Source organism: Pagrus pagrus (genome assembly GCF_965226575.1).
Source record: "Pagrus pagrus genome assembly, chromosome: 3".
Taxonomy (NCBI): domain Eukaryota; kingdom Metazoa; phylum Chordata; class Actinopteri; order Spariformes; family Sparidae; genus Pagrus; species Pagrus pagrus.
The window spans coordinates 21,884,705-21,912,231 of record NC_140187.1 but is presented as its reverse complement, the minus strand read 5'-3'; the positions used below and the strand labels follow the sequence as shown (position 1 = coordinate 21,912,231).

Genomic DNA, 27,527 nt, shown 5'->3' with positions numbered 1-27,527 from the left:
GGGGGGCAAAGAAGTGCGGGGACGCGAGAGTTGGTCGCTGAGCTCAAAGTTGGGCAGCCTTTTTTTTTTAGTAAACATGAGTACCGTATCTTGCATTTTGGCGCTCGGGTTGTTTTGCTCCTCGCTCGGCGCACATTTCCAGGAGGACGAGAAGTTGTCAGCGGTGAGGAGGCTGCAGAGAGAGTTTGGCAGTGATGAGGAGCGACATAGTTCAGAGAGGACGGAGCTCTCGAGGCGCAGCGCAGGACTGAATGAACAGACGTGCTCAGCTCTGCCTGGAGTGGAGGCAACGCTGCACAACAACTCCCACTCTGTAAGTGACTTATTTCACTTTTTAACCCGCCATTAAAAACATGAAAACCTCTAAAGGAGAGAGGTGGTCTTTGTTTTGTTGTGTTTGCTGCAGTTAACTCACCCAGAGGCCCCTTCAGTCTGTGTGTGGTCACTCAGCTCAGCTCAGCACATGGAGCTGCTCATAATGTCCACAGCTTCACCATCAACCTCCTATCAATAGTAATGAATAATGATAACATAACACGAACTTTCCAGTGCAACAAGATGAATACTGCTGTTGTAATGTTTCGACAGCTCTCTGCAACGATTAGTCGATTAACCGATCAACAGGAAGTTAATCTGCAGCTATTTTGAAAATCGATTTCAGAGTAAAATTCACTTTTCAAGCAGAAGTGCCAAACATTTCATGGAGCAAGCTTCTTAGAAAGGCCTTTTGCTTTTCCTAGTATTGAAATGTAAGTAAAATTAAACCACCAGCCAAATGATTAATTGATTAAATGACAATGGCAATCAAAATTAGTTGCAGCCCTCATAAAATTCTCTTGATTTGGACTCCTAAGTTTCTCTAATAATGATTCATGATCAATAATTGGGATGATTACTTTCTCAATCAATTGTGTGGTCCTTAAAATGTTAGAAAATAGCTCCCCAGAGCTCAGTTTGACCAACTGACAGCTCATAATTAGACGACAAGTATTTTATTTGTTGTTTAGTCCACAAAATAATAAGTATATCATTTGCGATTTCTCCACGTCCATGGTGACATCTTCTTTCTGCTTGTTTTGTCTGAACGTCAGTACAAAACCTACAATGTGTTAATTATTGATCTGTCAGTTTGTTTGTACCTGAACCAGATAATGTTTGAAATGATTAATCGATCATCGAAGTAGTTGATGATTAGTTTTCTAGGTTGATGGTTGAACTGGCAATTATTTTGCTTAATAATAATTATAATTATAATGATAATGATGATAATAATAATGATAATGATAATGATAATAATAATCATAATCATAATAATAATAATGATAATGATAATGATAATAATAATAATATCTTGGTTTTGCATTAAGGAGGGCACAGAAAAACATGAAACTAACTAAATAAATGAATAAATAACAAATTGCTTAAATAATGTACAATAGACAAAATCGATGCGTTGTTTCCACTCTGTTACACTCTCTCTCTCTTTTTTTTTAATTGATCTGAAGTAATGTGAGGTCGTCAGTGCAGGTCAAACCCATTAGCCTGCTGACTGCGGGTTGTGTAACTGTGATGGTGATGGACTAATGATGCCGGGTGACAACACAGACTCCTAAACATGAAGTTTTTAGCAACAGGACGCAGAGTCAGGCGATGCCTGTGTGTTGATGTCGTCTTCAATACTGGCCTAAAAGATCTTTCACAGAGGAAGAGCTCTTGTTGTTTCTCTTGTGTTTTGTACCTGTGATCAAATGAAATGTTTCTTATCTTCGGCTTGATCCCAACTTATAATAGACCAAATGACACCTTCTGTTGATTTAGTACTGAACATGTTGTAATAGGAAGCACAACAAGAACAACCCAGATGTCTGGAGGAATGTTCAAGAATAACAACTTGGTCCAAAGCTACAGAGCTCCACAGGACAGTCTTGCTGCTCTGCGTGTGTGTATTTGTGTGTGTGTGTGTGTGTGTGTGTGTGTGAGTGAGTGAATGATGGAAGAAGTGGACGCTACATCATTTCTGTGGCTCAGACAGACACCTGGAGCAGCTTTTGAGCATGAAAACGATTCGGCGTGCTCACAGAGAGCGTCTCTTTTTGTCGTTCACGAACATTCCCCACAGTTTTTTTTTGCTGGATTTGAAAATAGCCAATTTTATTATTGTCCGAGCTGCAGGGTGAGATCAGACAAGGTCGTGGGAGCATGGAGAGCAGTAGCATAAGCTGTAAATCAGCAGATACGTTTAACCTTACACCTTTCATTTTTATGCTATTTTAGGCGTGATAGAGTACACAGGATATGTTTTGTCAGCCAGCACAAGCTTATGTTTGTGTAAGATTCATTTAGCTGACAGTCTGGTTTACAAACTAGCTTGCTGTTTCTCTTTTTTTCTGTTTTTTTCCTTCGCCCCACTCCGTCCAGAGAAAAAACATGTTCTGTTTTCAGGGTGAAGCGTAACTGGGTCGCAGCCAGCTGTTGGAGCACCAAGAAAAGCAGCATGTTCCACATGGTGAGAAGGAGGGAGGGAGGGAGAGTTATGGAAAGTATGGGTTTGTTGATGTACAGGGAGAGACATCCGATGAGATCAACAAACTAGTGAAAATAAAGAGGCACTTGTGGACTCTGAGGTAGACTTGCAATTGAAAGTTCACGTCTTCAGTCATAAAAGGTGGAGAAATGCCCGCCAGTGCTAACAGTTAGCAACAATCTTCACTTAGTCAAACATTTAAGTGTAGCAAAAATGTCAGAACGAAAATTCCAGCTTCTCAAATGTGAGGATTTGCTGATTTAGGGTCGAAACTAATGAATAGCCAATTACTCTCCTGATTAATCATTTAATTGTTTGGTCTGTGAAATATCAGAGAGCAGTGAACAAGACTCAAAGTCTTCAGCCGTGCAGGTGACTCTGTGAGGCTGGTGCGTTACATTGCACTCGGGACTGGAAGAAAAACAACCTCTGACACGGAAATGTGCATTGGTACGGCCATTCAAGTCAAGTCCAAGGAATCCTGAGTTGGAAACTTGGGCAAGAGCTGCGTAACCCGAGTTCACCAACATTAACACGGATGACATCACAGCAGATTGGCGGTGCACATAGTGAACAATTACTTTTTACCGCTCCATCAATTTTGACTTCATATGGTGTTTGTGAAACGTGCAGTAAATACAATTTCTAGTTGTACTTTTCACTTTCATTCAGGTGATCTGTGCTCGATAGGAGTCTCTGAGAGTTTGTGTTAGGAGCCGACTTATCCTGACTTTTTTTAAGTGCCCTTCACTGTTAAATCAGCCGCTGTAGCATCCAGGATTTTCCAAGCAAATGCACCGTAAAGCTTTTAGGTTGGAGGTCTGAAATTCCGACTTGCAATGAAACGCACCATGACCCTGTTAACATGCTGACATTTTCACCATTTTAGTTTAGCGTGTTAGCACGGATAGCTGAGGCTGGTGGGAATTTTATTTGGGGATTTGGTCACCGAACTAAAGAACTGGACCAGCGATCAGTTTTGACTTGATGATGGCGCTAGATGAAATGTTATGGAATCACTGAAATTATATAATTAATAGTGTCAGGACTAGGGGTGGGACAAATAAAATCGATTTGGCAATAAACCGTATCGCTTCCTCGTGATATTTTTATGAAAACATGCAGGCACTCTAAATGGACAATTCAGGTTAGGGCTAGGGATGGCTAGGGATGGTTACCTTGTTTTTAGCCATGCTAAATCTCAAATGCTAATTGATTTAGCGACCTATCCGTTCAGTGCAAGACTGAATTTGACGTGTAAACATTGTGCAGACTGAAGTGTTAATCGACACACCAGTAGACAATCAGCATGTTTAGTCACAGTCCTCCAGTACTGCTCTGGTTGTCTTGAACAAATCGAATGGGCATTAATACAACCCAGCTTACTGCTCTGCCCGCAAAACTTGGTCTACACAGTCTCATGTGTTAGATCAGAGGCCAGAGAGTTTGACCTCCTCCTCTGAAGTTTTATGTGTGTAAACACGACTGCAGCAGAAAGGTTAAAACCCTGAGCAGGGGGAATAAGGAGCTCATTGTGTTGGTGTCTGACCTCTGAGAGAGGACTTCACTGTGCTCCCACCCACCCACACTGTGTGTAACTGCGTCTGCATGAATATATGTGTGTGTGATACTTACTTGTGCAGCATTGTTGTTCACTTTTAAAAAGTGGATGTTCTCACACACCTCGAATGCCAGATTTTTAATGAGCTGGGGTGCAGAAGGAGCTTAGAGGAGCCTTTTCAGAGCAGATTCATGTGATACAGCATGAGGTCATGTCTGGTTTGTGAGGCAACGTCCAACTGGGTCAGACATTTATCTCCTGATTTTTTTGCTGAGTAATCATGTCTTTTCTTCTCTGCACTGTCTCCTTCTACCCTTCTGTTTTCACCATCACAGATGTGGTTAAATTTAACACAGGTGTACAAGCAGCGGACAGAATCATTATCAAATGGCTGATCCAAGACAATACACAACTAGAAACCTGTTGTTTTCACCTCTGCATTGAAACATTTCTTACAAGGTTGACCTTTGTCAAGACCGGTATAAAGTTTACCATGCTCATCGTCTAAAAAAAAAAAAAAAGGCAAAATTCTCTGATTCCAGCTACTTCAGTCGAAATATTTGACAGTAAACTGAATATCTTTGGATTTTGGACCAAACAAGACATTGGAGGATGTCATCTTTGGCTTTTGAAACACTAATTGACATTTTTCACTATTTTCTGCATGTTGACATTGTTATTTAGCACAAAGTGCTGCTTTGCTTACAGGCTCAGTGTGTAGGTTTTTGTGGCATCTAGTGGTGAAGTTGCAAATTACAACCAAATAAACACCCCTCGTCTCCCTACAGTGGCCACTAAAACATAAAAATATGATTTATCATTTGATCATCTGTTTACATAACTGTATTAAATCATTTTGTTGCGCAGTCCTGGTTGTATAATAATATTTAAATTGATCTTGAGTCTTGAAATGCAAAAAGACCTCCATAAAAGCCAATGTTTGTTTGTCTTTTCTGAGCTATTGTGGAACATGGTGGTGCGACACGGCGTTAAGCAGTGTGCCAGAATTAGTAAAGGTTTTTTTTGCAAAGATGCGTTTTGAGGAGTGATTTAAAAGATTAACAACAGGAAAAATGGGCAGAAAGAAATAACTGATGTGTAACATTGTTCAGATTTAAAGGTGAAAACTGGTTTAAAGGTCTGAAAGTGTTGGGAGGACCGGACACGTCATGCTTTATGTTTCAGATCAGATGACGGCAAAGGAAGGAAGAAGAGTTTGTCAAGCGATCAATAGATGAAAGAAAAGATGGATGCAGGGAGGGTGTGATGAAGTGATGAATGTAGAGAAGGGATGGAAAGTTGTATTCACTCACTTGGACGGCCGGCGGGGGCAGGCCAGTTTCCACTGGACCTATTTACAAGGAGTTTCCAGCGGGCAGACCTGGCCCTCTCCTGTGGCTTTATGGAGCTGTATGCAGACTCTCCTGGGCCGGGCTCACCTTGTAAACATCTCTGCCTCGCCAGCAAAAGAGAGGAGGGGTGAAACTTTCGTCAGACTCCAAAACAACGTGAGCTGTGGCCGAATACGCTTCCGAAATGACTAAACTCTTGAGCGTCACTCTGGATAAATAGACTGGAATGTTGTTTGCAGTCAGTGCTCTTGTGAAAGAAAAGTTCAGGTCTAAACCCTCTGCTCGTTACGTAACACTTGGTTTTGTTTGTTTTTTTAGATTGTATTTTGAACTTCAGCCTGAGAATTATATGAATAAATATGTGAAAAGTACAAAAGTAAACATTTTTGTATTTTGTTTATTGTCAGAAAATTTCAATCTACATTTACTGTGTGTGTCTCTGTGTGTGTGTGTGTGTGTTCTTGCTGTGCCTGGACCATCAGTAATTGTCTTGTTCGCCGACCTCAGCTTTGTCATTTGGGCAGGAATGTAGGTCACACACGCAGAGTGCATCCAAATGGCCGAGTTACTTTGGACAGTAAGGACAATTCATGCTGTCCTTCCGGCTGCCGTGTGTAGTGTTCAGCGGGTGATGGAAACACACAAACACACACACACTATAGACTCTTGTGTCTGTGTACTCTCGTTTAAAGACCATTTCGTGCCACTGATGTATAATTATAAGAGAATGGCATAATAATGCAAGTACAGCCTTTGAAAGAGCAATGAACTTTAAATTGTTAATATTCTGACATTGGAATCGGACGGGTGTGCCTAACTTTGTCATTTATGCGCACCAGCACAACTTTAGCCCCCAATAATCCCTTTTTAATTTAATTTCTTCAAGGAGTTATTAATAACATTCAGCCACTAAATGTGACATTCCATCTCCCCCAACATTGCATTCACATCACAACACCGCTGTTATTCAAATCATCTGCCCCCCTCAGGTGGTTGCCAGTTTTTTGCACTTCCTAGTGTTGCTGACGCTAGCTAGCTAACGTGAACATCGCTTGATAAAGCTCACGTACATATATCGAGTAGATAACATGATTGTAGTCAAAGAACATTTTGCTAGACTTGATTTCTTTTCTGTGCTTTTTTCAGTTTACCTTCAAAGTGAGGACCATGGGATCACTGTCACTGGCCTGGGTCGGAGACGGATCAGGGGTGAGTCGGTTTACATGAGTGAAAATATGACTGTAAGTGAAGAAAAGAGGAAGAGTCAGGATGTTGTTAAAATAATTCATCCCTGCTGTCTTCTCCCAGGTGCTGCTGGTCTTGACAACATTTCAGGTGCCGTTGTTCATGATGCGTTTCGGCCAGTCGAACCTCTACAGGAGGTGAGAAATGCCTGGTGATTGATGATGGGACACTAAAAAGAAACGGAGAAGTAAAATATTTGTCATACTGGTCTAACTGCAAGTCTCTGTCACTGTGTCAGTGAAGACTACGGGAAGACGTTTAAAGATGTGACTCACCTGATCAACCACACCTTCATCCAGACTGAGTTTGGCATCGCCATCAGCCCTGACCATTCTGGAAAGGTGAGGCGTTTGGGGAGACCAAAAGCGAGATATTCGTAGTGTTTATAAAGAAGGCAGACATGCAGATCCTGCTTCTACCTTGTGTGTTTTGTGGTTGGTCACCAAAAACGTACATATCTTTGCCCCATTATAAAGCAAATCACAAAGCTCCACCCTGCTTCTCTTCTCTGTGTCTGATTTCAGGTGATGCTCACTGGCGATGTATCAGACATCGGTGGGTTTCGACTGTTTCGCTCACGGGACTTTGGCATGACCTTTGTTCCGACTGACCTGCCATTTGAGCCGCTCATTCAGATGCTGTACAACCCTGCAGACTGCAACACACTCCTGACACTCAGTATCACGGTACCAGCATTCATGCTTTCGACGAAAACCAAGAGTTTTAGAGTTTTAATAAACTAAACTGGACTTACTTAAGTTAATGAACCATTCTTTACTGACTAAGCCTTTTCCCTGCAGCTGGACCTGTGGCTGTCTGAGGACTTTGGTGCCACCTGGAGGAAGATCCATGACAGTGTTTGTTTGGTCAGATGGTGAGAATCTGTCAGTTTTGTAATAAGTTATAAATACACACAAGGCATGTGGGATCTTGAATATGTAACAGATGGCGCAGTTAAAAACCGAGACAAACATCAGAGATTGTAAGAAAATTGCTGAGGTGGAGAAAGAGGCCTGAAGCTTTTGTTTTTAAAAAAGCAAGGTCATTAATGTTTGGTTTGGTCTTTTTCCATGATTACCCCGATGTGGAATAAGCAAAAGCCAAAATGATTGTTAACGTACTGTGGTGAGTTTCATTTACCCAGCATTCCTGCTTTCTATTTTTAAAGAATGAACTACTAAATGAACAGTTATTGGGCAAACTGTGTACGATGCATTTAACTTAACTGTAGTTCTGATATAATGCAGATTAAGTAAAACTGTCCGTTGGCTCGTGTAAAAACTCTTTAGCCTCTTTATGATCAATGGCGCACACACAGCAGTCAATCATCATTTAATGTCACTATAAATAGATGACATGAAATAATTAGAGACCTGCTCCTGTTCTACCATAAGACTTCTGTGGAAGCTCTGAGAGGCGTCAGACTTAGAAGTATTAGTATTATTAGTATTTTTTATTTCTTTAGCTTTCGTGGTATCTTCCATCTGTGTGGCAAAACGTTTTTTACAGATTTTGTTTAAAAAAAGGAAGAAAATGGATTACTAGAATTTTTTATTTTTTTCTCTCAACTATTCCCCCTGCTCAGGGTTTTAACTACCGTAGACCCTCCCTTCAACAAAGAAATACATAACACCCCCCTTCTCTGAGTCCATGTCCTCCCTTAATAATTTTCATATAATTCCTTCATATATGTTACATTACTTTTTATTTACATTAATCTACAAGCGAGCATAGTCGCACTTTCATATGTCAGTCATCTGTGTGTGACTGTTTTAGAGTGAGAGGATATAAAACACTGTCCCCCCTGACAGGATGTGACACAGCTTTGTCCATGTTTGTTTCCACACATCCTACATTTGCATCTTTGTTGTTGGTGCAACAGGAGTGTGTGTATCTTTGTCCATTGTTGTTGTCCCAGCTGTCTTTCTCACCACACTTTGGATCGCTCTCCTGACTCTGGTTTTCCTCTGGGCACCCGAGTTCACATGAGGTTGTGGTGTCAGCCTGCGGTTGTTAGCGCTGCATTGAGGGAACACTGTGATAGCTCTGCGTGACCACAGCTGTCATTTAGGCCCCGACCTAAATTGACTGCAGAGCGAGGGAGCTGAGGCTGCTGTCAGACTGAATCATGAGTCAGCAGCGACATTCTTATGCAGCCCACAGTCCTTGAACCAGCAGAATCTTTGCAGTGTGAAAACCTTCGTCCCCTCTGGCAGCGAACAAAACCAGAGAGGGCCTGGAGTGAAGCCCGGGGGGTCGATGTGGGCCTCGCTCACACAGCACTTAGAACGAACCACAACCATAATCTGTGATCTTTACAAATTCCAAAAGTGGATTTCATTTGAACTCAGACAACTTTGAGATGTTAAAAAATGTGAGCACAATTAGAAAACTTTTCCTTTTCTGATTCCTTCCTTCACTCTTTTTTATTCTCACACCCAGGGGTCCAAAAAACAGCATCTACTTCACAACAAACTACAACGGATCATGCAGTAAGTGAAGACCATAAAGTCCCACATACGTATGAAATGTAGAAAAACATTTAATAACTCCCCTTTCTTTCTGTTAGATGACAGAGGAATGTTGGAGTTGAGGAAGACATCAGACTATGGTCGAAGTTTCCAGACCATCGCAACAAGAGTTTACTCTTTTGTGCTCGGGGGGCGCTTTGTTTTTGCTTCCATCATGACTGGCACAGTATGTGTGTGTGTTTGTGTTTGTGTGTCTGTGTTTGCTTCTTGTCTTTATTGCTTCAAAGAGCAAAATGTGTTCTTGCTCTGTTTTTCTGATGCATGCAGTACATGTTTTTTCATCCACCCCTGCTTGTGTTGAATGTTTCTTAATAGACAAAAGTGGTAACCATACATATTAAGACACTCATGAACATTTCTGTCTAAATGTTGCCTCCCTCTGTGTATTTTATGAGGTAAAGACTCAAAGGATGAGTTCACCCAAATAACAAAAAACGTACTTCATCACTCACTCCAAGTGGTATCCAGCCATTCAGATGATTTTGACCCCATTTAAACCCGGCATGAGCATGAAATCTGTGCCTGGATATGAAAAAAAACCCCACACGTCAGCTGTAAATGTGTGCAGTATGCATCGTAATCGGAATGTGATCAGATCAGCCAGGCCACATCTGGAGGTGATCCGAGCCAGGTATGAAAGCAATCCGTACAGCGTGACCGCACTCTGAAGAAAGCTGCTGGCTTAAGATGCAAAGCTAGAGCTTCATTTCGTAGCTGACGCTAGCAAGTGTTCCCTCGCTAAAAAAATCATTTAAAAATGAATGAGTACTGTCCACGGCATTGCTTCTCTGGACCTGCTACAAGACATGGTAATGACAAGCCTGCCAGAACCACCTAACTGCATTGCATACTGTGTGCATCACTATGGTGGCAAAATTGAGTTAACAAGAATGGATATTAAAATTGGTGTAAAAGCAAAAAGGACTGTGGATTAGATGCCATTGTCTAGACTTATATGCTGGTATAGTTTGTGCATATTAGACTCTTGCATCCAAGCCATTATCATGCAGGAGAAAAGATTTTTCTTTTTTCTTTTGCAATTAAGGTGTACTGACCCTTTTAACATGCACATTTTGGATATACGGTATTGTTGTGGAATTTCGGCTCAACAGTACATCTGTCTGCACAGAGCAATGTCATGTTAATCCTAACAAGTCTTCCCAAATGCTCAGATTATATCTACAGCTTCAGGAAGCATTCCTCCCATAGATGGTTATCTGTTTAACAACATATCACGGGGGGTGAGTGCAGAGTTCTTCCCACCTCTAGCCAGAGGAGTACGATGTAATTAGGTCCCAGATAGTAAGTCAACTAACATAGATAGGTCGAAGGCCTCCTTAACGAGTTTTACGCTAACAGTCAGCTTTGCCTTGGCTTGGTTAGTCAGACATCTGTTCTGTGGACATATCTACAGTAGCTTTGAATGACCAGGTTGCAGAGACCATGAGATATACTCCTCAGAGCAGTCTTCACTATCCTTATCCAGACTTTAATGTCTGTGCAGGATACGTATGACGTCCTATTGTATGAGGACAGAATGACCTGGGTGAATCATATTTTTCTCCCACAAGTATTATCAAAGTTAAAACATTTTTGTGTGTTCTTTCATCTTTACCCCAATATATAATGGATACAGTTGTTTATGAATGAATGTACAGCAAATACATACCTCCACTGATCACAACATTTTTGTCTTATGTTTGTTAGGGCACAGAGCGTATGATCCACGTGTCAGTGGACGGAGGCGAGGTGTGGAACATGGCTCAGCTTCCTACAGTCAACCACGAGCAGTTTTACTCCATCCTGTCAGCCAATCAGGACATGATATTCATGCACGTGGACGACCCCGGAGGTGAGAACCAATGAGGATGCCGATAGTGATGATTGATGTGGACGATGATGATGTTGACAGTGTTGATGATTACAGAAGATGCTAATAATTAAATGGTAATACAGAATAACCTTCAAGCACACAGCGTCCTTGAATAAGATCCTGAAGCTGTAACAAGTTTCTGTGTGTGTGTGTGTTTGTGTGTGTTAACCAGATTCTGGTGTTGGAACCATCTACGTGTCGGACGACAGAGGAGCCGTGTTCTCCAAGTCTCTGGAGCGCCATCTTTACACGACCACAGGGAGTGACACTGACTTCACCCCCATTAGCTCGCTCAGGGGCGTCTATTTGACGAGCATACTCACAGAGGGTGGGTCAACACGCTGCACAACATGCACTAACATGTCATCTTTGTCAAAGTTTTTGAATATCATTTTATTTTGTTTTCATTTAATTACAAAAATTGCTTTAAAACTTGATGTGACTTACAATTGTTCTTCTAAACTGTATTTAGGAAAAAAAGGTTTACTGTAGTCTGCAGTACTACCTATTACTTTTCAGAGTATACCAGACATCCATACATTAATGGATTGATTTCGTAATTTCTTGGTTTTCAATTAGTGAAACATGTATCCAAATGGAGAGAAAAACTTGGGAAGGGTCGAGTTATCACACTGAACATCTCATCACAAGTGTTATTGTTTCATAATGATGCAGTTACAAGAGTGGAGCTGAATGGAAAAGTTTTCTGTCTTGCAGCATTAATGTAAAGTGCACACAGTGGTCTAAGCATCAGTCAGCAATCTGCAAATGTTTTGATTCAGCAAACTTCCAAATTCACTTTGTATTTACAGTCTGGCTGAAACTTTGTTCCCCACTCCCTGGTAATCCCTGTAATTCTTGATAAAAATAAAGCGGACTTAATGTGCACGACGATTGATAATCTCAAGTAAAATCAGTTTTTCTTACTATAGCGACACAAACTAGTACCAGATTCTGCCTGAAATCTTTTGGAAAATTGTTCAGATTGAGTTTGTATTTTATTGTCTGCAGTCTATTTAAGTCTTTAAGGATCCTGATAGTAATTGAATTAAATATGATTGACTTTTAATTGTGTTCATTTTGCAGATGGTTCAGTAGAGACAGTGATCACCTTTGACCAAGGAGCAAATTGGCAGACACTGCGCAGACCAGAGAACAGCAACTGTGACACTGAGACCTCTACGAACAGGCCCAACAGAGTGAGACATACATACACAAATAAATTCTTGTACATGATAATAAAACACATATTTTTCTTGTCTTTTCATTATGCCTGGAGGGATTTGTGTATGTGATGGGGATGTATTAGTAATTTCGCTAAAATCTGTTTTGTGTCATCTAATATCTAATATTAGACAATATGACTATTTGCTGTGAGCGTATGACTCGGTACCAACATTAGTCTAATTATTGTGTCTTCACAGTGCAGACTTCACATCCACGCCTCCTACAGCACCACCATGAAGATGAACGTCCCCATTCTTCCTGTCTCACAGGCCAACGCTGTGGGCCTCATTCTGGCCCATGGTAAAAAATCTCTTCACTCAGAAATCAGTTCCCTGCATTGTTAGATGACTCATATTGCCATTTGCCTTCTATTTCTCCAGGCAGCGTTGGCGATGCAGAGTCAACTCTCTCCCCTGACGTGTATGTGTCTGATGACGGCGGCTACTCATGGCTGTTGGCTCTCAAGGGTCCCCATCACTATGCTATACTGGACTCTGGAGGGCTACTGGTGGCTGTAGAGCACACCAACTCACCTGTCAATCAAATCAAGTGAATATAACTTATTATAAGTATATTATATTTTTATTTCAATTTTTTTTATCATTTGTCAGTTTTAAATATATATATATATATTTTTTTTTACTAATGGGCTTTTGTCCTCAATCCTTTTCCCCAAAACACCTTCAGATTTTCCACAGACGAAGGGCAGTGCTGGCATACGTACAACTTCACCAGCGACCCGCTTCGCTTCAGCGGTATGGACAGTGAGCCCGGCTCTCGCTCCATGAACGTCAGCCTGTGGGGCTACAGGAACAACTTCAGTAAATGGGTGGTGATCACCATAGACTTCAGGAAGCTCCTCAGCAGAGACTGTGAGTATATGAGAGACGGGGGGTGAATGGTTGGTGTAACAGGAAGTACTCAGTAAGTGTGTGTGTATGTGTATATGTATGTGTAGGTACTGAAGGAGACTATGTAGAGTGGCTGGCTCACTCTGCAGACCCCAGTGGATCTAATGATGGCTGTGTGCTGGGCTACAAAGAGACCTTCCTACGCCTAAGGAAAGACTCTGTCTGCTGTAATGGGAGGGACTACGCTGTCACTAAGAAGCTGTCCCCCTGTCAATGTACACTGGATGATTATCACTGGTATGTTTTTGTGTAATATCAAAACAGATCAAGTCTATTTTATCCTGCAGTTAGTGTCACCATGGTATAAACCGAATTAAAGTGCAGTGTTTTAAAGAATGCCATGTGTTCCTCTGCTCTATCTTACAGTGACTTTGGATACTACCGTCCACAGAACAGCTCAGAGTGTGTGCAGCAGGAGGAGCTGAAGGGCCGTCCTCTGGAGTTTTGTTTAAATGGGACCACTGAACAGCTACAGACCAGTGGGTGAGGATGGCTGTTTTCACCTTGGATCTTTTTGGCTCTTTTCTCAGCTGCAGTATACAGTAGGAGATAAGAAACTCAAAGATGGACAGAAATTGTTCACATGTATGATTATGGTAATGTAGGTTTCAAGTCTTAGACTGTGGGTTATATGATCAGCTAACAGGCCAACAGTAATTCAAGTACAAGCACTGTAAGAACACCGGACTTCCCGAGGTCTGTTACAGATTATTAATTTAACGATCATTTTTGAATGTTATCAAAGACTGCTGATGGAGCCATTGTTCTGTGAGGATGTAGTTTCAAAAATAACTACGGAAATACAAGGCACATTACGCAACCTCAGTACTGGCTTTCTTACTTTAGTCAAAGGTCAAAGCAAATAAGAAAAAATTGAGTGTTATAGCATAATTCATTTAACAGTTAAGTTTCCCTTTTTGCAGCTTTTGTCCCTCCATTGGTGGTTTGCGACTTATCTTTGATTTACCAGCTGTCTTGTCCTCATTGAGTTTTATTTTATCTGTCCCTTCGTACTTTTAAGCTACCGGAAGATTCCTGGAGACCAGTGTGAGGGAGGTTTCCAGCCAGACAGGAAGGAGACAGACCTGAGGAGGATGTGCACCAGCAACGCCCTTTCTCCAAATTCTCTGGTAAGTTCAGCTCATTCCAGGAAAAAGATTCGGTGGAGGTAGAGCAACATCGGGTAACATCTGCTCTGCAGCATGATCCACATTGAAGGTGTGGATGGGATGTCTGGAAGCAATGTGACATGAGCCAAGTTTACAACCCAATGTGCGAATTTAACTGAAATGTTACGGTTAGGTGTTTGATGCATCCAGATAAGCAATTAATGGACACTAATTCTCCTGTCGGATGCCATTAAACATTTCAGTAGAAGATGGTGCAGGATGACGCGATTTAAAAGATGGAAATATGGCATTTAATTTTGTTATGTGTTAATTTGAGAGAGGTCACACATACAGTAGATCTGATGTGTTTGTTTCTTTAGTGCAATTTTAAGTTCATGTCTGTTGTTATTTATAAGATTTATAAACCTTTTAATATGCATTTCCATTTCACTTTGTCCCATTTTTGATTCTATCAATGCACCAACTTTCACTAAAGTTGAAAACACGTAAATAACAAGCTGAAGGAAACCGATTATTGTTACATGTTCAATCTCAAACACACTCAAGAACATATTAAGAAGAGCTGTATCTGTATTGTTTGTTTACAACCTGACATCCTTAGCTCAGCTCCTGAGCAAAGGGCGCATGCAGTAGCACCCAGTGATTTATTCAAAAACACAGATGGTGAATGACCAATGAAGAAGAATTTACACTGAGATCAGGCATAGTGAGTCAGCAATGCCTGTTCCTCCTTTGGTGCACGCAGGATTTTGTGAAAACTTGCGGTGTTACTGATGACAGTGATACAGTGTGTCAGGGTTCATCTTCCAGTGTGAGCATATTGACAGCTTATTTTCGTCCCTTTCTGTTTTTGTAACTAACAGATTGAACACAGTTCACCGAGCACTGCTGTCATAGTGATATTTGTCATCGCGATCCTCCTGATGAGTGCTGTTGCGGGCGTTTGGCTGGTTAAGAAATACATCTGTGGAGGACGGTCAGTTAACTGTTTCATCTTTACACCCACACAAACATAATGTATTTATAGTGCACATACTGAATTTCAGCTCTCACTGTTTCTAATGTGCATCTATGTCCTCATCAGGTTCCTTGTGCACCGATACTCTGTTATGCGAGAACATGTTGAGGCTAATAAAATAGAAGGAGTCGATGATATTGACACGCACTACATGGAGACAGGAAAAGCACAGTACAACGAAGACTCCGATCAGGTATCTGATCACGTTTTAAATCGTATTTTTACTTTCACTTTGATTGCCTTTTAACTAATCTGTGTTGTTTACGTCTCCCCACAGGACCTCCTAGAATAAGGTGGACGTTTCTCCCCACTTAAAGGCTCCTCAAGACTAAATTTAACGCAGTCTTTCATGATGCCTGGGCACTCTTGTTGCACCCACATGCTGATTAACATCTTCCTCTCACTTCTCCCTATTCCCTGGTGGCTGGAGGACTCAGCAGCAGCTCACATTGCTTCCTCGTGCCAGTTGAATCTCCCGCAAGAAGGCAAACTGGCGGTTTGGGGAGGGGGACAAACCCAGCGCAGAACAGAAGAAAGCCTCTGGGGTCCCTGGAGAGCCTTTGTTGTTTCTGTCACAAAGAGTTCTGTAAAGGCCATCGAGTCTGAATATGTGCTCTGTATGTTTCCTTCCATGCTGGCCTGAGAAAAGACGGTCTTTCCTATCGTGATGCACTGCACAGGCAGCACACAGAGGCTATGACTTGGGATCTGTAGAAAAAGTTAAAGAAGAGCCAAGCAACAGAACAGAGGAAGTAATAATGAGTATTTTATGTCTGCTGTCAGTTAAGTAGTTTTTGTACTCGGTAAATTTAAAACTTGCAAGATATAGTGCTGTTGTGCATGGGGGCCATTGTAACATTCATTTTGACAGTTTCACTAGTCACTATAAACAGGAACTTCCAGGTTTTTAAAGACTACTCACAGTGAGTCACTAGTTCTTCGTTTTATTAGTGAGAGAGAGTGAGAGCAGCGCTGCCTCCATCAGTGTTTGTTTTCACCAAACACACTGGTGGTTTTACAGGTAAAAAATGGCCACGATTTTAATAGAATTCTATCAGGTGATGCACTTTAGTTACAAACCTTACAGTACACTATAATAGCTTAGTTATGTAACAGCAATAACTATTTAGTACTTAGTAGAGACAATTATTTTTTTATTTTAGACCATTTTCACTTTTAAAATGAGTGAATATATCATAATTACAAATATTTTAATAGTCCAATATTATAATGTAATCTCTCAACATTTTTGGTTTTAGCATTTTAATTATTATTGAATGGTTTAGTTGATAGCATCAGACTAAAGTTTAAGAGTAACCGGGACAACAAAATACTAATACAAACACTTTTTTGCTGTTGAAAATACAAAAAGTTATTAGTAAAAGCCCACTAAGTGACCACTAGTGCTTATTTTAAAGGAGACCTATTATGCTTTTTTGTTTTTTAACTTCTTCAGTGTGTTATAAAGGTTCTTGTTCTTGTAAAAGATGTTGAAAGTTTGAAAGGTAAAAGTCTGCACCAACAGAAGCTCCTCTCTCCTACAGAAAACACTGATCCTGAATTGCCTCGTCAGTAGTCCCGCCTTTAATTCTGTGACTTTATGACATCACACTATGTCACCATGTCACACATTTGCATAATTTGTGCCTAGCAGCTAGTTTGGCCCGTAAGAATCGATATGGCACAGCTGCTCTGTAGGTGCTAGCAGTGTTGGCTCAGGCATGTGTGAGCTGACCAATCAGAGCACGTAAGGGGGGGCCTTAAAGAGACGGGAGCTAAAACAGTGTTTCCGACAGAGGGGGATGTAGTGCTGCCACTCTGGATAGTATGAGACATGTTTTTTTAGCATTAAAGCATGCAAACCTGTTCTAGTAGCAACCCAAAATAAAATTATGATCCTGAAAATGAGCATAATTCGTCTCCTTAAAACAAATTTCTAACAACCAGATATCAACTATCTGATAAATAATTTTGAGTAACAAGAAGAAGAATAAAAGAGGTCATCGAGAAATAAATACTAGTCGTTCTTCTTTAGTGTCGGGGGAAACTTTTGGAATCAATGTTCAAAGGGCCTGCTGTTGTTGTGAAGATGGAAAATGTTTTGTTTTTTTATACAGTGCAGCTTCAATCAACTGATCTCTTCTGCTCCCCTGTATGTGTGGTGAGAATGAAAGACTTGAATTATTGCCAAAGCACTTTTATTGTTTAGTTGTCTAATTTTAGAGATGAGGTTGTCGAGGTGAAGCCTACCGTTAGCCCAGCGTTATATTAGTATGAAGGTAATGCTAACCCAAACTCTTTACTTGAACTTTCTGGTATTTTTGCTTAACAGGATGCACCAATGTGTTGCTGATAATGTGTTTGTTTGTTTTTGGGGGGGTTATGGCTGATAGTTTCACATTATCAGCCAATACCAGTATGCATTTCTCTAATGATCTGAACACAATCAAGATAATCAAGTGTTTTTTAGAGACCATGCTCACTTGTGTCTGTTACTAAAAATGTGACAACAGGAAAGCAGGCACAACTGACACTTTTTTTTTTTTTGTTTTCTTAAAGCTACAACTACTCAGTGTTGACAGTTTCTGAGATATTGCTGCCTCCCAACTTAATCATTTCACAGATGTTGCAGAATATCCACAATAACTGAACTAATTTATCAGATCAATGTGTCTGGTGGCCATGAAGATCGCAAACTGTATTAAATTGAGTTACACCTTTTCCTCAGTAGACACTGCTGTGTTATATGAATTGTTTAGACGATATGTTGGCTGGCTACCATTTCCATTATCTGCCATGTAAGAGCTGTTTCTTTTGACACGTGCTTGCCTTATGGCCAATGCTTGTTTTCTCCAGCAGAGTCAATAATATCCCAGCCAATAAGCTATTGTAATAAGCTGGCCTAATATAGAGGCATATTCTCAAGGACTGTTGGGTGGACAACTGGAGCGACTTCATATGCTTGATGCTTCCTTATTTACACAACTGTCAGTAAGAACAAAGCCTGATATTTACTGGATTCAATGATTTATTTTTGCACTGTATCTACAGATCTGTGAAAAAAGTTGCATTCGTGCCTCCTTGTACATCTAATGTTTGTAAAGTTTTAGGGCCATGAGTTTTGATCTTCATTCCATCTTGTTTTCTTTACTGTTTGCTAGGATATCAGAGATGTGTATCTCTGAATTAAAGTATTCTGTAGCACAAATGTTTCATAACAATGTTTGCATTTATTGAATGAAATAACACTTTGTCGTTTACATCAGTTCACATGTGTTACGGTTTTGTTAATGCACTATGTCTACAAATAGTATAATACTTAATTGAGGGTCCTGCAATAAAAACGATTCAAAAGTATGTCCATAATACAGCCTACTAAATCATAAAAGCACAAGTAGTCATTACGAAGACGTGGGCTTCTTAAACAGTGTTTCATTATTACTGCATTAATGTGTGAGAAGAATTTCAACTGGCTTAAAGTTCAGTATACTGCTGGTGTTGTTATAACCTTGAAGGAGGGATAATGATAATGCACAAGGACATATGCTTCCTGCTGTCACAACACACGATGGAGCTACACTAAGGCAGTAAACATGATAGTGTGGTAACTATTCAGAACAGGCAGGTTAGAAATACATGCATTAGCTGCTTACTATAAACAATAAACAAACTGACCTTAAAGGACAACACAATTTCTTACTGTTTTACTTTGTTTATATGTGGTGGACCCTGCCACCTTTCTAGCTTCAAACAGTGTTCTGGGGACCTTATTTTCCTCTGAGAACAAGCTTGTTTATTCAGTTATGGAAAAAAACTACATAGTGCCCCTTTAACCAACAATAAAGCCAATAGTGACATTCACAACTTGACATGTGTAGATTACCTGCTACTGTTAATGCTCTGTGAACTAGCTGATAAGTTGAATTAATGCTCTCACTGTGAACAGGCAGTATTGTGTCAGTGGGGGCCATGATGCTACCCTCAGTGCTGGTTCTCCAACAGTAGGGGGCGCCACAGTCGTGACTTATGTAGCCGTGCATCCGGAAGTGCTGTAGCCATATTCGTCGATTTGAATCTGTAGTTCAGTTAGCATAACTGCATATCTGTAAGTTAGAGTGAGCCACTTTCGAAAGCCCCACGTTTATTAGTTATAATATGAATACTTATAAGATGTCGGCTGTGTGTTAAGGCAGCAGTGCGTGTGGAACAATGTAGCGGCAGTGAAGTAATGTCAACTCATCACGGTGAGCTCTTTGTCAACGAACGTATTGTCCAGGAAACAGCTAGCCAGCTAAGTTAGCTAACGTTAGCGCTGGCGTTACGTTAGCTAACACGTTTGCTAGTAACTGTAGCAGATTTGTCACCTGCTAGTGTTGCCCAGATGTTCAACTTCACATGCAACTGGCTAGTTTTGGTGGCAATTGTGCTTTATTTGTACTAACGCTATATCCACCCAGCCAACGTTAAGCTAGCTCGGCTGGCCAGGAATGTTGGCCTTGTTATTTGAAGGCAAAAGTAATGGGGGAGTTTTGTAACGACTCCATCCAGGCAGCTGTCTGGTAGCTCATCGTGGCGCAGTCTGTATTTGGTATTTGACGGTACTAAATTGTATTAACCTCGTAGGTGTTCCCATTAAATGTAAGCTTTAATCACACATCTCAAGCTTACAATACCATGACACAGTTTTGGTGCGTTGGTGTAAGCCGCACCTGCGTTATGTGATGATATTGATCGGCTGGTTCGTCTTACATGTTGTAATTTTGGATTTCAGACTTTGCTCGTTTACTATGAGCTCTCTATCAGCCCAGCCTCTGGCATCAAGCTCATCATGCAGGACTCTACCTGGAGAGGGAAATCAGGTACAAAATGTGCAGCAGCTACTTTGCATGTACAATTATCCAATATAAAAAATGCATATATGTATGTTATACTAAGTGTTGCTACTGTTTTTTCCCCCCAGGTACAACCAAAGGCCCCTCTCCTGCAGATTCTGCGTGTTGCTGGAGCCCAGGAAGAAGTCTTCACACTTAAAGAGGTGAGCTGTCAGATGAAATGTCAAGTAGGTATGCAGCCTGTTACACTGGCTCATAAGACGGTGTTACCAGAGATATGATCATGACTGGGTTTAGTAGTCCTTTACACAGTCTTCATATAAGTAAAAATATGCCACATAGGTGCCTTGCGATACCTAATAACCTGTCTATTGCATAGGTGATGCACTACTTGGGTCAGTACATCATGGGGAAGCAACTGTATGACAAACAGAGGCAGCACATTGTCCACTGCCAGGATGACCCTCTGGGAGAGCTGCTGGAGGTGGAGAGCTTCTCCGTCAAAAACCCGAGGTATGCACCCACAGCGGAAATGGTCATCACTCGGTAATGGTGGACTATACGTCTAAATTCACACATCTGAAATAAGAAAATCCATTCTAAACTCTTATATTCTCATTTTACAGCCCGGTGTATGAAATGCTCAAGAAGTACTTAGTTGTGCTTGGTTGTTCTGGTAAGTGTCACGGTCATTTAATGCCTTATTCATACTCTATGTGAAATAATATTTCTGTCTGGGGGCATTATTAGTAGTACACGCAATATACATAAATAAATTATGTTCAGTTAGTACATTGTACATTTGTGATGACATGAAATTCAATTGTCTTTTTTTCTCTTCCCTTTTGTATTTGATGAAATCATTGTTTCACTTGCATCTTTTACCTGGTATGATTTGCAGTGAAGATCCCTGGCAATGGTGATTATTTCACCACCCTATTCCTTCTGTATATTCTAAATTCAGTCTTTGTTGCATACATTGTGAGTGCTTGTGATAGTGCATTTCTGGGGATGCAGGAACCAAGAGAAGGCTATTTTCCAGCTTGTCCTACAAAGCCACAGCAGAAGGCCATAGTGAGAGAGTGTATTATGCTATAATTAAAGGGTGGGGGTGTCCTTTCTGTTACTGTGTCTCATCTGTAATGCAGACGCTGCAGAGAATCTTTCTGTGGGCCGTGAATGTGTAGATGGCGGAGTGGAGGATCGTGGTCAGGTAAAGCTGAAGCATGGTGCTAAGGAGAAACAAAGACCCCTCAACCTTTCCCACCTCACTACACACAACACGTGTGAATACAAAGGGACAGGACTGACAGTCTTAAGTGCTAAACTGACTTTTTGTCATAAGATGTGACATCCACTGATCGGTTAGTTACAAAGTGCTCCACAACATCAACAATCAAGAATTAATTACAGCAAAATGCAAGTGACACACACCTCATATCACCATGATTTGTGTGGATTGAAAAGACTAAAGTGAGCTGCTGTCTGCTTGTGTGTAATGAGGAGGGGAGGTAAGGTCTGCTGTCTCCATTGGTGTGCATTTGTACAGAGTGGCACCGTCTCTGTACGACCCCATCCTTGGTTTGGTCTGGTGGTGTTTTCAGCACTCGCTTGTAAACCACCAGCACCACCCAGTGGATGGGGGGCAGAGTCACTCTCTCTGTCTGTGTCAGAGTTCTCTTCTCTGCTCCGAACTGGAGGCTCACAGCTCCTGTTCCAGCTACAGGCCTAACAATAACCTGAAACCGTTTCACCCACCCCCCTGTTCCTACACCCTTCTCTCCAACCCCCCCTCCAATCCACCTTGAAGCACCTACTGAGTGACCACATTGTTGAGCTACAATCAGATTTAAATTTAAGATCTAATCACACTTGCAATAAGTTTTTTCTTCAGTCTATCAGCTGTGATTTATAGTAAGCAATGGGAGACATTAGATTGCCTCTTTTTAATTTCTTTCTGCTTCTGTTTCCTTTCTGATATGAAAACACTTGTTATAACTTTTACATAAATGTATCTTGTAGTGTATGTCCATGGGTCATATCGTAGAATAAGTCCTCACTTATCCTAGTTTGCACATACGACATATTAAAACTGGGCTTAAATCTTTGACTCTCTGATTTCATTACTGTGCTAATTAGAACACTGACTTTCCTTCCTTCTCTCTCTCTGTCTCTGCTGTTTTACAAACCACACAGATTCGGTAACTCTATTATCTCCTAAATTTGCTTTGACCTCCCTCCCCACTGGCCCATACCCTAATTGCCCAGCCCCCTGTTCCCTGTACCACCACTCCAATCCCCAGAGGCCTTCTTGAAAAGGAACTGCGAGTCCTCCAAGTGCCCAGTTATGGCTCCACGTTCTAATTTTTGTCCTTCCTCCCTCTGTAGATGTGTGGAGGTTTGGTCAAAGCAGGGCTGGAGGCTGTCAGTGACGTGCCTCTCCTGCAGACCCCCTCCCAGAGACGACCTCGGGAGCCAGATGATGGTGAGCAAACTGTTATATGCTCGGCAATATGCTCAAGACAAGACCTGCTCAAAATTCTAGATTTAACTGTTCAAAATATCTCCAGACTCCCTGGAAGGCCTGCCGCGGTCAGCCTGCAAACGGCCCAAACTGGATGTTACTCTGGACGAGTGGGACCTCTCTGGCCTACCTTGGTGGTTTCTGGGTAATCTCCGAAGTAACTACAGCCGTAGGAGCAATGGCTCCACTGACATCCACACAAACCAAGTAAGAAACCTTATGTGTATGAGTAAGAAAGTTACTCTTAATAACAGCACAGCTGTTCACACAATTACTTGATGTCAAATGGCATAAATTGGAGTGTAACAGTGGTGGTCTGACTCATGTGTCAGCTGTCTCCTGCACAGGAAGAGGACACGGCCATTGTGTCGGACACTACAGATGACCTCTGGTTCCTGAACGAGGGCGAGAGTGAACAGGTGAGTGTGGAGATGAAAGAGGCTGCGCTGGAGGAAGGGAGCGGAGGAGAAGGGGAGCCCCCACCTGAGGATGATGATGGAGGAGGTGCAGGGAAGGAGGACAAAGCAGATCGAGAGGTAGGAGTTTGTTTTAGACGTTGTCTTCTTTGGTTACAGTCAGGCTCATGCTAACTAATAAAGTTATTGATGAATTATTTCTTTTGCATTTGCTGTTAAGAGGATAATGTTATTTGATGTTTGATCAAATGTTTTGTGTATTTATCCAGATGCAGGAGGAGCCAGATGAGGATTCGCAGTGTCTCAGTGATGACACTGATACAGAGATCTCTACACAGGTGTGTATAAGTGTTGTGATGATACTAAAAATTCTTAACTGTGATACCATACTGTGAAAAATAATACTACGGGGGACAATCAACACAACATTGAGAACATGAAATGTTAGATTTTCATTAAAATAAAAATATAACGAGGCTTGTGTACTGTGTGTTAAGCACAACATCTTAGTTAATTTACTTCTGAGCATAATCAAAAGAGTGAGAGGAGGTGGGCCTATGTGGGCACTGCAGCGGTGTGTCAGCCCACTATTAGAGAGAAGAGAGAGCCAGAAAGCGCAGCCAGAAATAAGTACGGAAAAGGTTTCATAAATGCAGTATCAGAAGGTATCAATATTTTGATATTTTTGATAACGCTGGTTTGTATCATCTGTTTTTTTCCTCTCACTGTATGTTGTAGCTTTAGCTGGTTGTAGTTGTAGCTTGTAACTTAAAAAGCACAGATATGTGACTTTATATCTCCCTTATTCCTCAGGATGCGTGGCAGTGCACAGAGTGCAGGAAGTATAACACACCTAACCAGAGGTACTGTGTTCGCTGCTGGGCTCTACGTAAGAACTGGTACAAAGATGTTCCTCGACTCGCCCATTCCCTCTCTGTTCCTGACATCCCAGCATGCAGCTCGCTCACCACCCATGATGAAGAAGATGACAGCGACACTGGCATTGATGTCCCAGACTGCAGCAGGACGGTGTCTGACCCTGTCATCCTGCCCTCCCACTCCACAGCTGACCGACCCCTGCCCACTATGATTACAGGGAAAGGCAAGGCGCAGTGGCCCTCCAGCTTCCTCAAGGATGAGCAGCTCTCAGATGGGGACAGCCAGGAAAATCTGGGCATGGAGGTTGAAGAAGTTAGGCCTGAGGCACTGTTGGAGCCTTGCAAGCTCTGTCGAGTGCGACCACGCAATGGAAATATAATACACGGACGTACGGCTCACCTGCTAACCTGTTTCCCATGTGCAAGGAGGCTACACAAGTTCCAGGCTCCTTGTCCGGGGTGTGGGAAGATAATTCAAAAAGTTATTAAGATATTCATTCTATAGAAGCACAGACACACACACACACACACACACACACACACACACACCTGTCAGTCTCTGGGGAACTAAATAACATATAATGCAACACACATTCAACCATACAGCTGCATGCACTCTGGTACACACTCTGCTTTAAGACACAAACACAGGAAAACGTGCACCTTACCTTTAGACAGATATACACAAAGTATAGCACTTGGTAAAGCTTGCTCTTGGTTGCATGGTTTATTTTGCATCACACTGCCACTGAAGTATTGCCAGATGAAACACAAGAGTTTGTCATACCAAATGTTTGTTTTGGTGCCACATTTAAATAAGGGACACACACAAAGGCAGAAGTATTTATTTATTTATTAGAAGATCACATAAGACTTTGTGGGAGGTATTGTTTGATTTCATGAAGGCTTGTTTTGTTTGTTTTTTCAGGCTATGCGGTTTTCTCATTGAATTTTACATTGCATTGTTGAATGGTGCCATTTAGAAACTAGTGCTTGCCTTAGTTCTGTTAGTTTTGTTTGATTTTCTTTCCTCCTTAGATTCACTTCAGTCATCTCGGCAAAACAGGAAAAGTCAGCGCAGGTACGTTGCTGCAATCAAATTTCTTCAAGCATCTTCTGGACATATTTGTTCTCTTTTTACCCTTTTTTTATCCTCTTAGGTTTTCTTGGCTCTGAGATTTGAGTTATGAAGACAAGATTGAAGGAAAAACAGGAAAGAGTCTTAAAACCATGAATTTCATTTTCAACCGCTGCAGCTCCATGAAAGTATCCTCGGAAGCTTTTTCTTTTTAAAAAATAAATCTCTCAGCGTAAGTGAATGTACTGTAAAATACAAATGTGGTGGCTTAAGTCCTGTTTCTCTCAACATAGTATTTTAAAAAGTAGAATTTAACCTGCTTGAGAATGCACAGCTGAAGTATTTACTGTAATTTCCTTTCGGGGTAGTAATTCGATATTAATATGTATTCAATATGTACAATTGCCAAGCCTCTGACAGTAATGCCTGCAGTAACTTATGTCTCATATTTGTTGGTTAAAGTTTAAAATGTTATCATTCAGAAAAGGGTACTTACTTTCTAGCCTTTTCCTGAACTTATGATGAATGAACAATTTCCGTGTATCTTGTATTTAATTTATTTATGAATCTGTTTTAATTGTTGAGACGACCACCTCTGATGAAGCAGAAAAACAGCTCGGTTGTTGCAGAGTTCTAAGATGCGATTTTGAGATAAAAGTTGTCTGAAAGTTATAAAGAAAGTCATAAAGGAAACCGGCTAATTTACCAAATCTGTGAAAAAGTACTTATTTGGAGTTGGGGGATTGATTTAAGCGTTACACTGCCATGTAATGACGTTGAACTTAATTTGTATATAATAGATTTTATTTTGATGGCTCTGCATTATTTGAAGATTGTATTACTTGGAGCACGTAGATACTGTTGCTGAGCTGTCTATAAATACAGTGTGCTCACAAGTAAGATGTCCAGTGACAGAAAGCATATAACTCTTGGCTTTGCTTAGCATAGAGGGAAATATCATAGTTCTTTAATCTGCTCTTTACTTGCGCTTACTCTTTCTGCCAGTAGGTGGGGAGAAGTCTCAATATTGTACCTGGTGCCCACAGAAGCTGTACAGTGCCAGTAATGACATGTGATGCATATATAGAGCATGCCTCCTGCTGTAAGTAGATCCAGCACTGAGCTGGTGTAAGAGATATATTAGCTCTATTAAAATCTATAAAAGATTAATGTAGCCTGTTGTATTTATCACCACTGTTGTGAAATAAGAACAGACAAAAACTTCCTCTAAATACAGACCTCATAAAATGGCTTAGTACATATTTAACAATTAATCCAGGTTGAGAATGACGGACTTAATTGTTGCAGTTATTGACAAAGACTAATGTACTCGGACATGGTACAGCTAATAGTTGGGCTTTCTTTTTGTACTTGTTACAGAATAAAATAAGTTGTTTTGTAAAGCAATAAAGTTTGGAGTTGATTATTTTATTTAGTTCACTTGGTCACCACAAGGACAGTTAATGTACAGTACCCACTGGTGAAGAGAGCTCTCTCTGTGTGTGTGTGTGTGTGTGTTGGCTGAAGAATAAGTCATTGTATGACAGTCCAGCTGTCATGTGTCCTCTCCTTCTTGGCTGGACTCCAGCACCTGCAACTCTCCTCTGCTTACTCACGGTTCTGCTTGCTTATGTGTCTGCCTTATTTTTGTCCTCTTGTCCAGAAATGGGACAGACACACTGCCCTCTACACTATATATTGCTGTAGCTCTGCTGCCTTGTTACCCCGGGGTGTTATTTAGATAACAATTACTCAATAGGGAATTTTTCCTGAGTGGAAAGTCCCGTGTGACGCTGTCCATCTGAAAGACACCACCAAAGCCCACAGGATATCATGTACGCTCGGCAATATGGCCTTACAATGAGACTGCAATATTTCCAAGCTATGTCACGATACACAATATGTATCTCCATGTTTTGAAATCCCCTTAAAGCACTTCATAAATGCATCGATGAGGTGACAAAAGCAAATATTACTGTTTTTAAGTTAATATAGACATTGTTACAATATTGTAGGGATAACTATTGGTACTATTAATATATAATATAACTGAATACAATGAGATTTTTGATAAATAATCATCAGTAATGTGGATATAATGAGTAAGTGGGTAAAGACAAGTATTAGAACAAGTAGAGAAGTCTAGTAAATTCAGAAATTTACATCACTTTAATGCAGCCTTTAAAACCAGGAAAAGACAAAACTTACGACTAACAATATACTAAATCTATAGATATCGATATATGTCTAATAATATATGATATGGATATGTTGCCCATACAGAAATTTTTGTTGAATATGAGTGCTTTCATAGAAGTGCAGGCATAATCATTTATAGTCCTTTATGAAGCTGTAAAAATGAGTGACGTCACCTTTTAAAGTGACATCAACTTCAAATTGGTTCTTTTGTCCAACCAATAGTCCAAG

At 40.9% G+C, this 27,527-nt stretch overlaps 2 protein-coding genes across 3 annotated transcripts; both read left to right on the top strand.

Moving 5' to 3' along the window:
• On the top strand, positions 1-18,729 carry LOC311255302 (sortilin-like). The gene is made up of 20 exons (XM_084349655.1): positions 1-313; positions 6,584-6,646; positions 6,746-6,819; positions 6,921-7,023; positions 7,207-7,368; positions 7,483-7,556; positions 9,125-9,174; positions 9,252-9,379; positions 10,921-11,065; positions 11,259-11,414; positions 12,173-12,285; positions 12,511-12,613; positions 12,694-12,862; positions 13,001-13,185; positions 13,272-13,461; positions 13,591-13,707; positions 14,246-14,354; positions 15,218-15,330; positions 15,439-15,565; positions 15,650-18,729. Exons 1-20 carry the CDS (start codon positions 77-79, stop codon positions 15,662-15,664), a joined length of 2,433 nt encoding a protein of 810 aa, XP_084205781.1. The 5' UTR covers positions 1-76; the 3' UTR covers positions 15,665-18,729.
• A 688-nt stretch (positions 18,730-19,417) lies between these two features.
• Positions 19,418-26,511, top strand: mdm4 (MDM4 regulator of p53). 2 transcript variants are annotated; one of them, XM_084349657.1, is made up of 12 exons: positions 19,418-19,616; positions 20,144-20,231; positions 20,333-20,407; positions 20,584-20,717; positions 20,831-20,880; positions 21,353-21,417; positions 22,593-22,689; positions 22,775-22,935; positions 23,076-23,264; positions 23,414-23,482; positions 23,958-25,103; positions 25,183-26,511. In XM_084349657.1, exons 2-11 carry the CDS (start codon positions 20,160-20,162, stop codon positions 24,525-24,527), a joined length of 1,482 nt encoding a protein of 493 aa, XP_084205783.1. In that variant the 5' UTR covers positions 19,418-19,616; positions 20,144-20,159; the 3' UTR covers positions 24,528-25,103; positions 25,183-26,511. The 2 variants fall into 2 exon arrangements, with proteins under 2 accessions (XP_084205783.1, XP_084205782.1); XM_084349656.1 differs by having other exon boundaries at positions 19,419-19,616; positions 23,061-23,264.
• Positions 26,512-27,527: the final 1,016 nt, after the last annotated feature.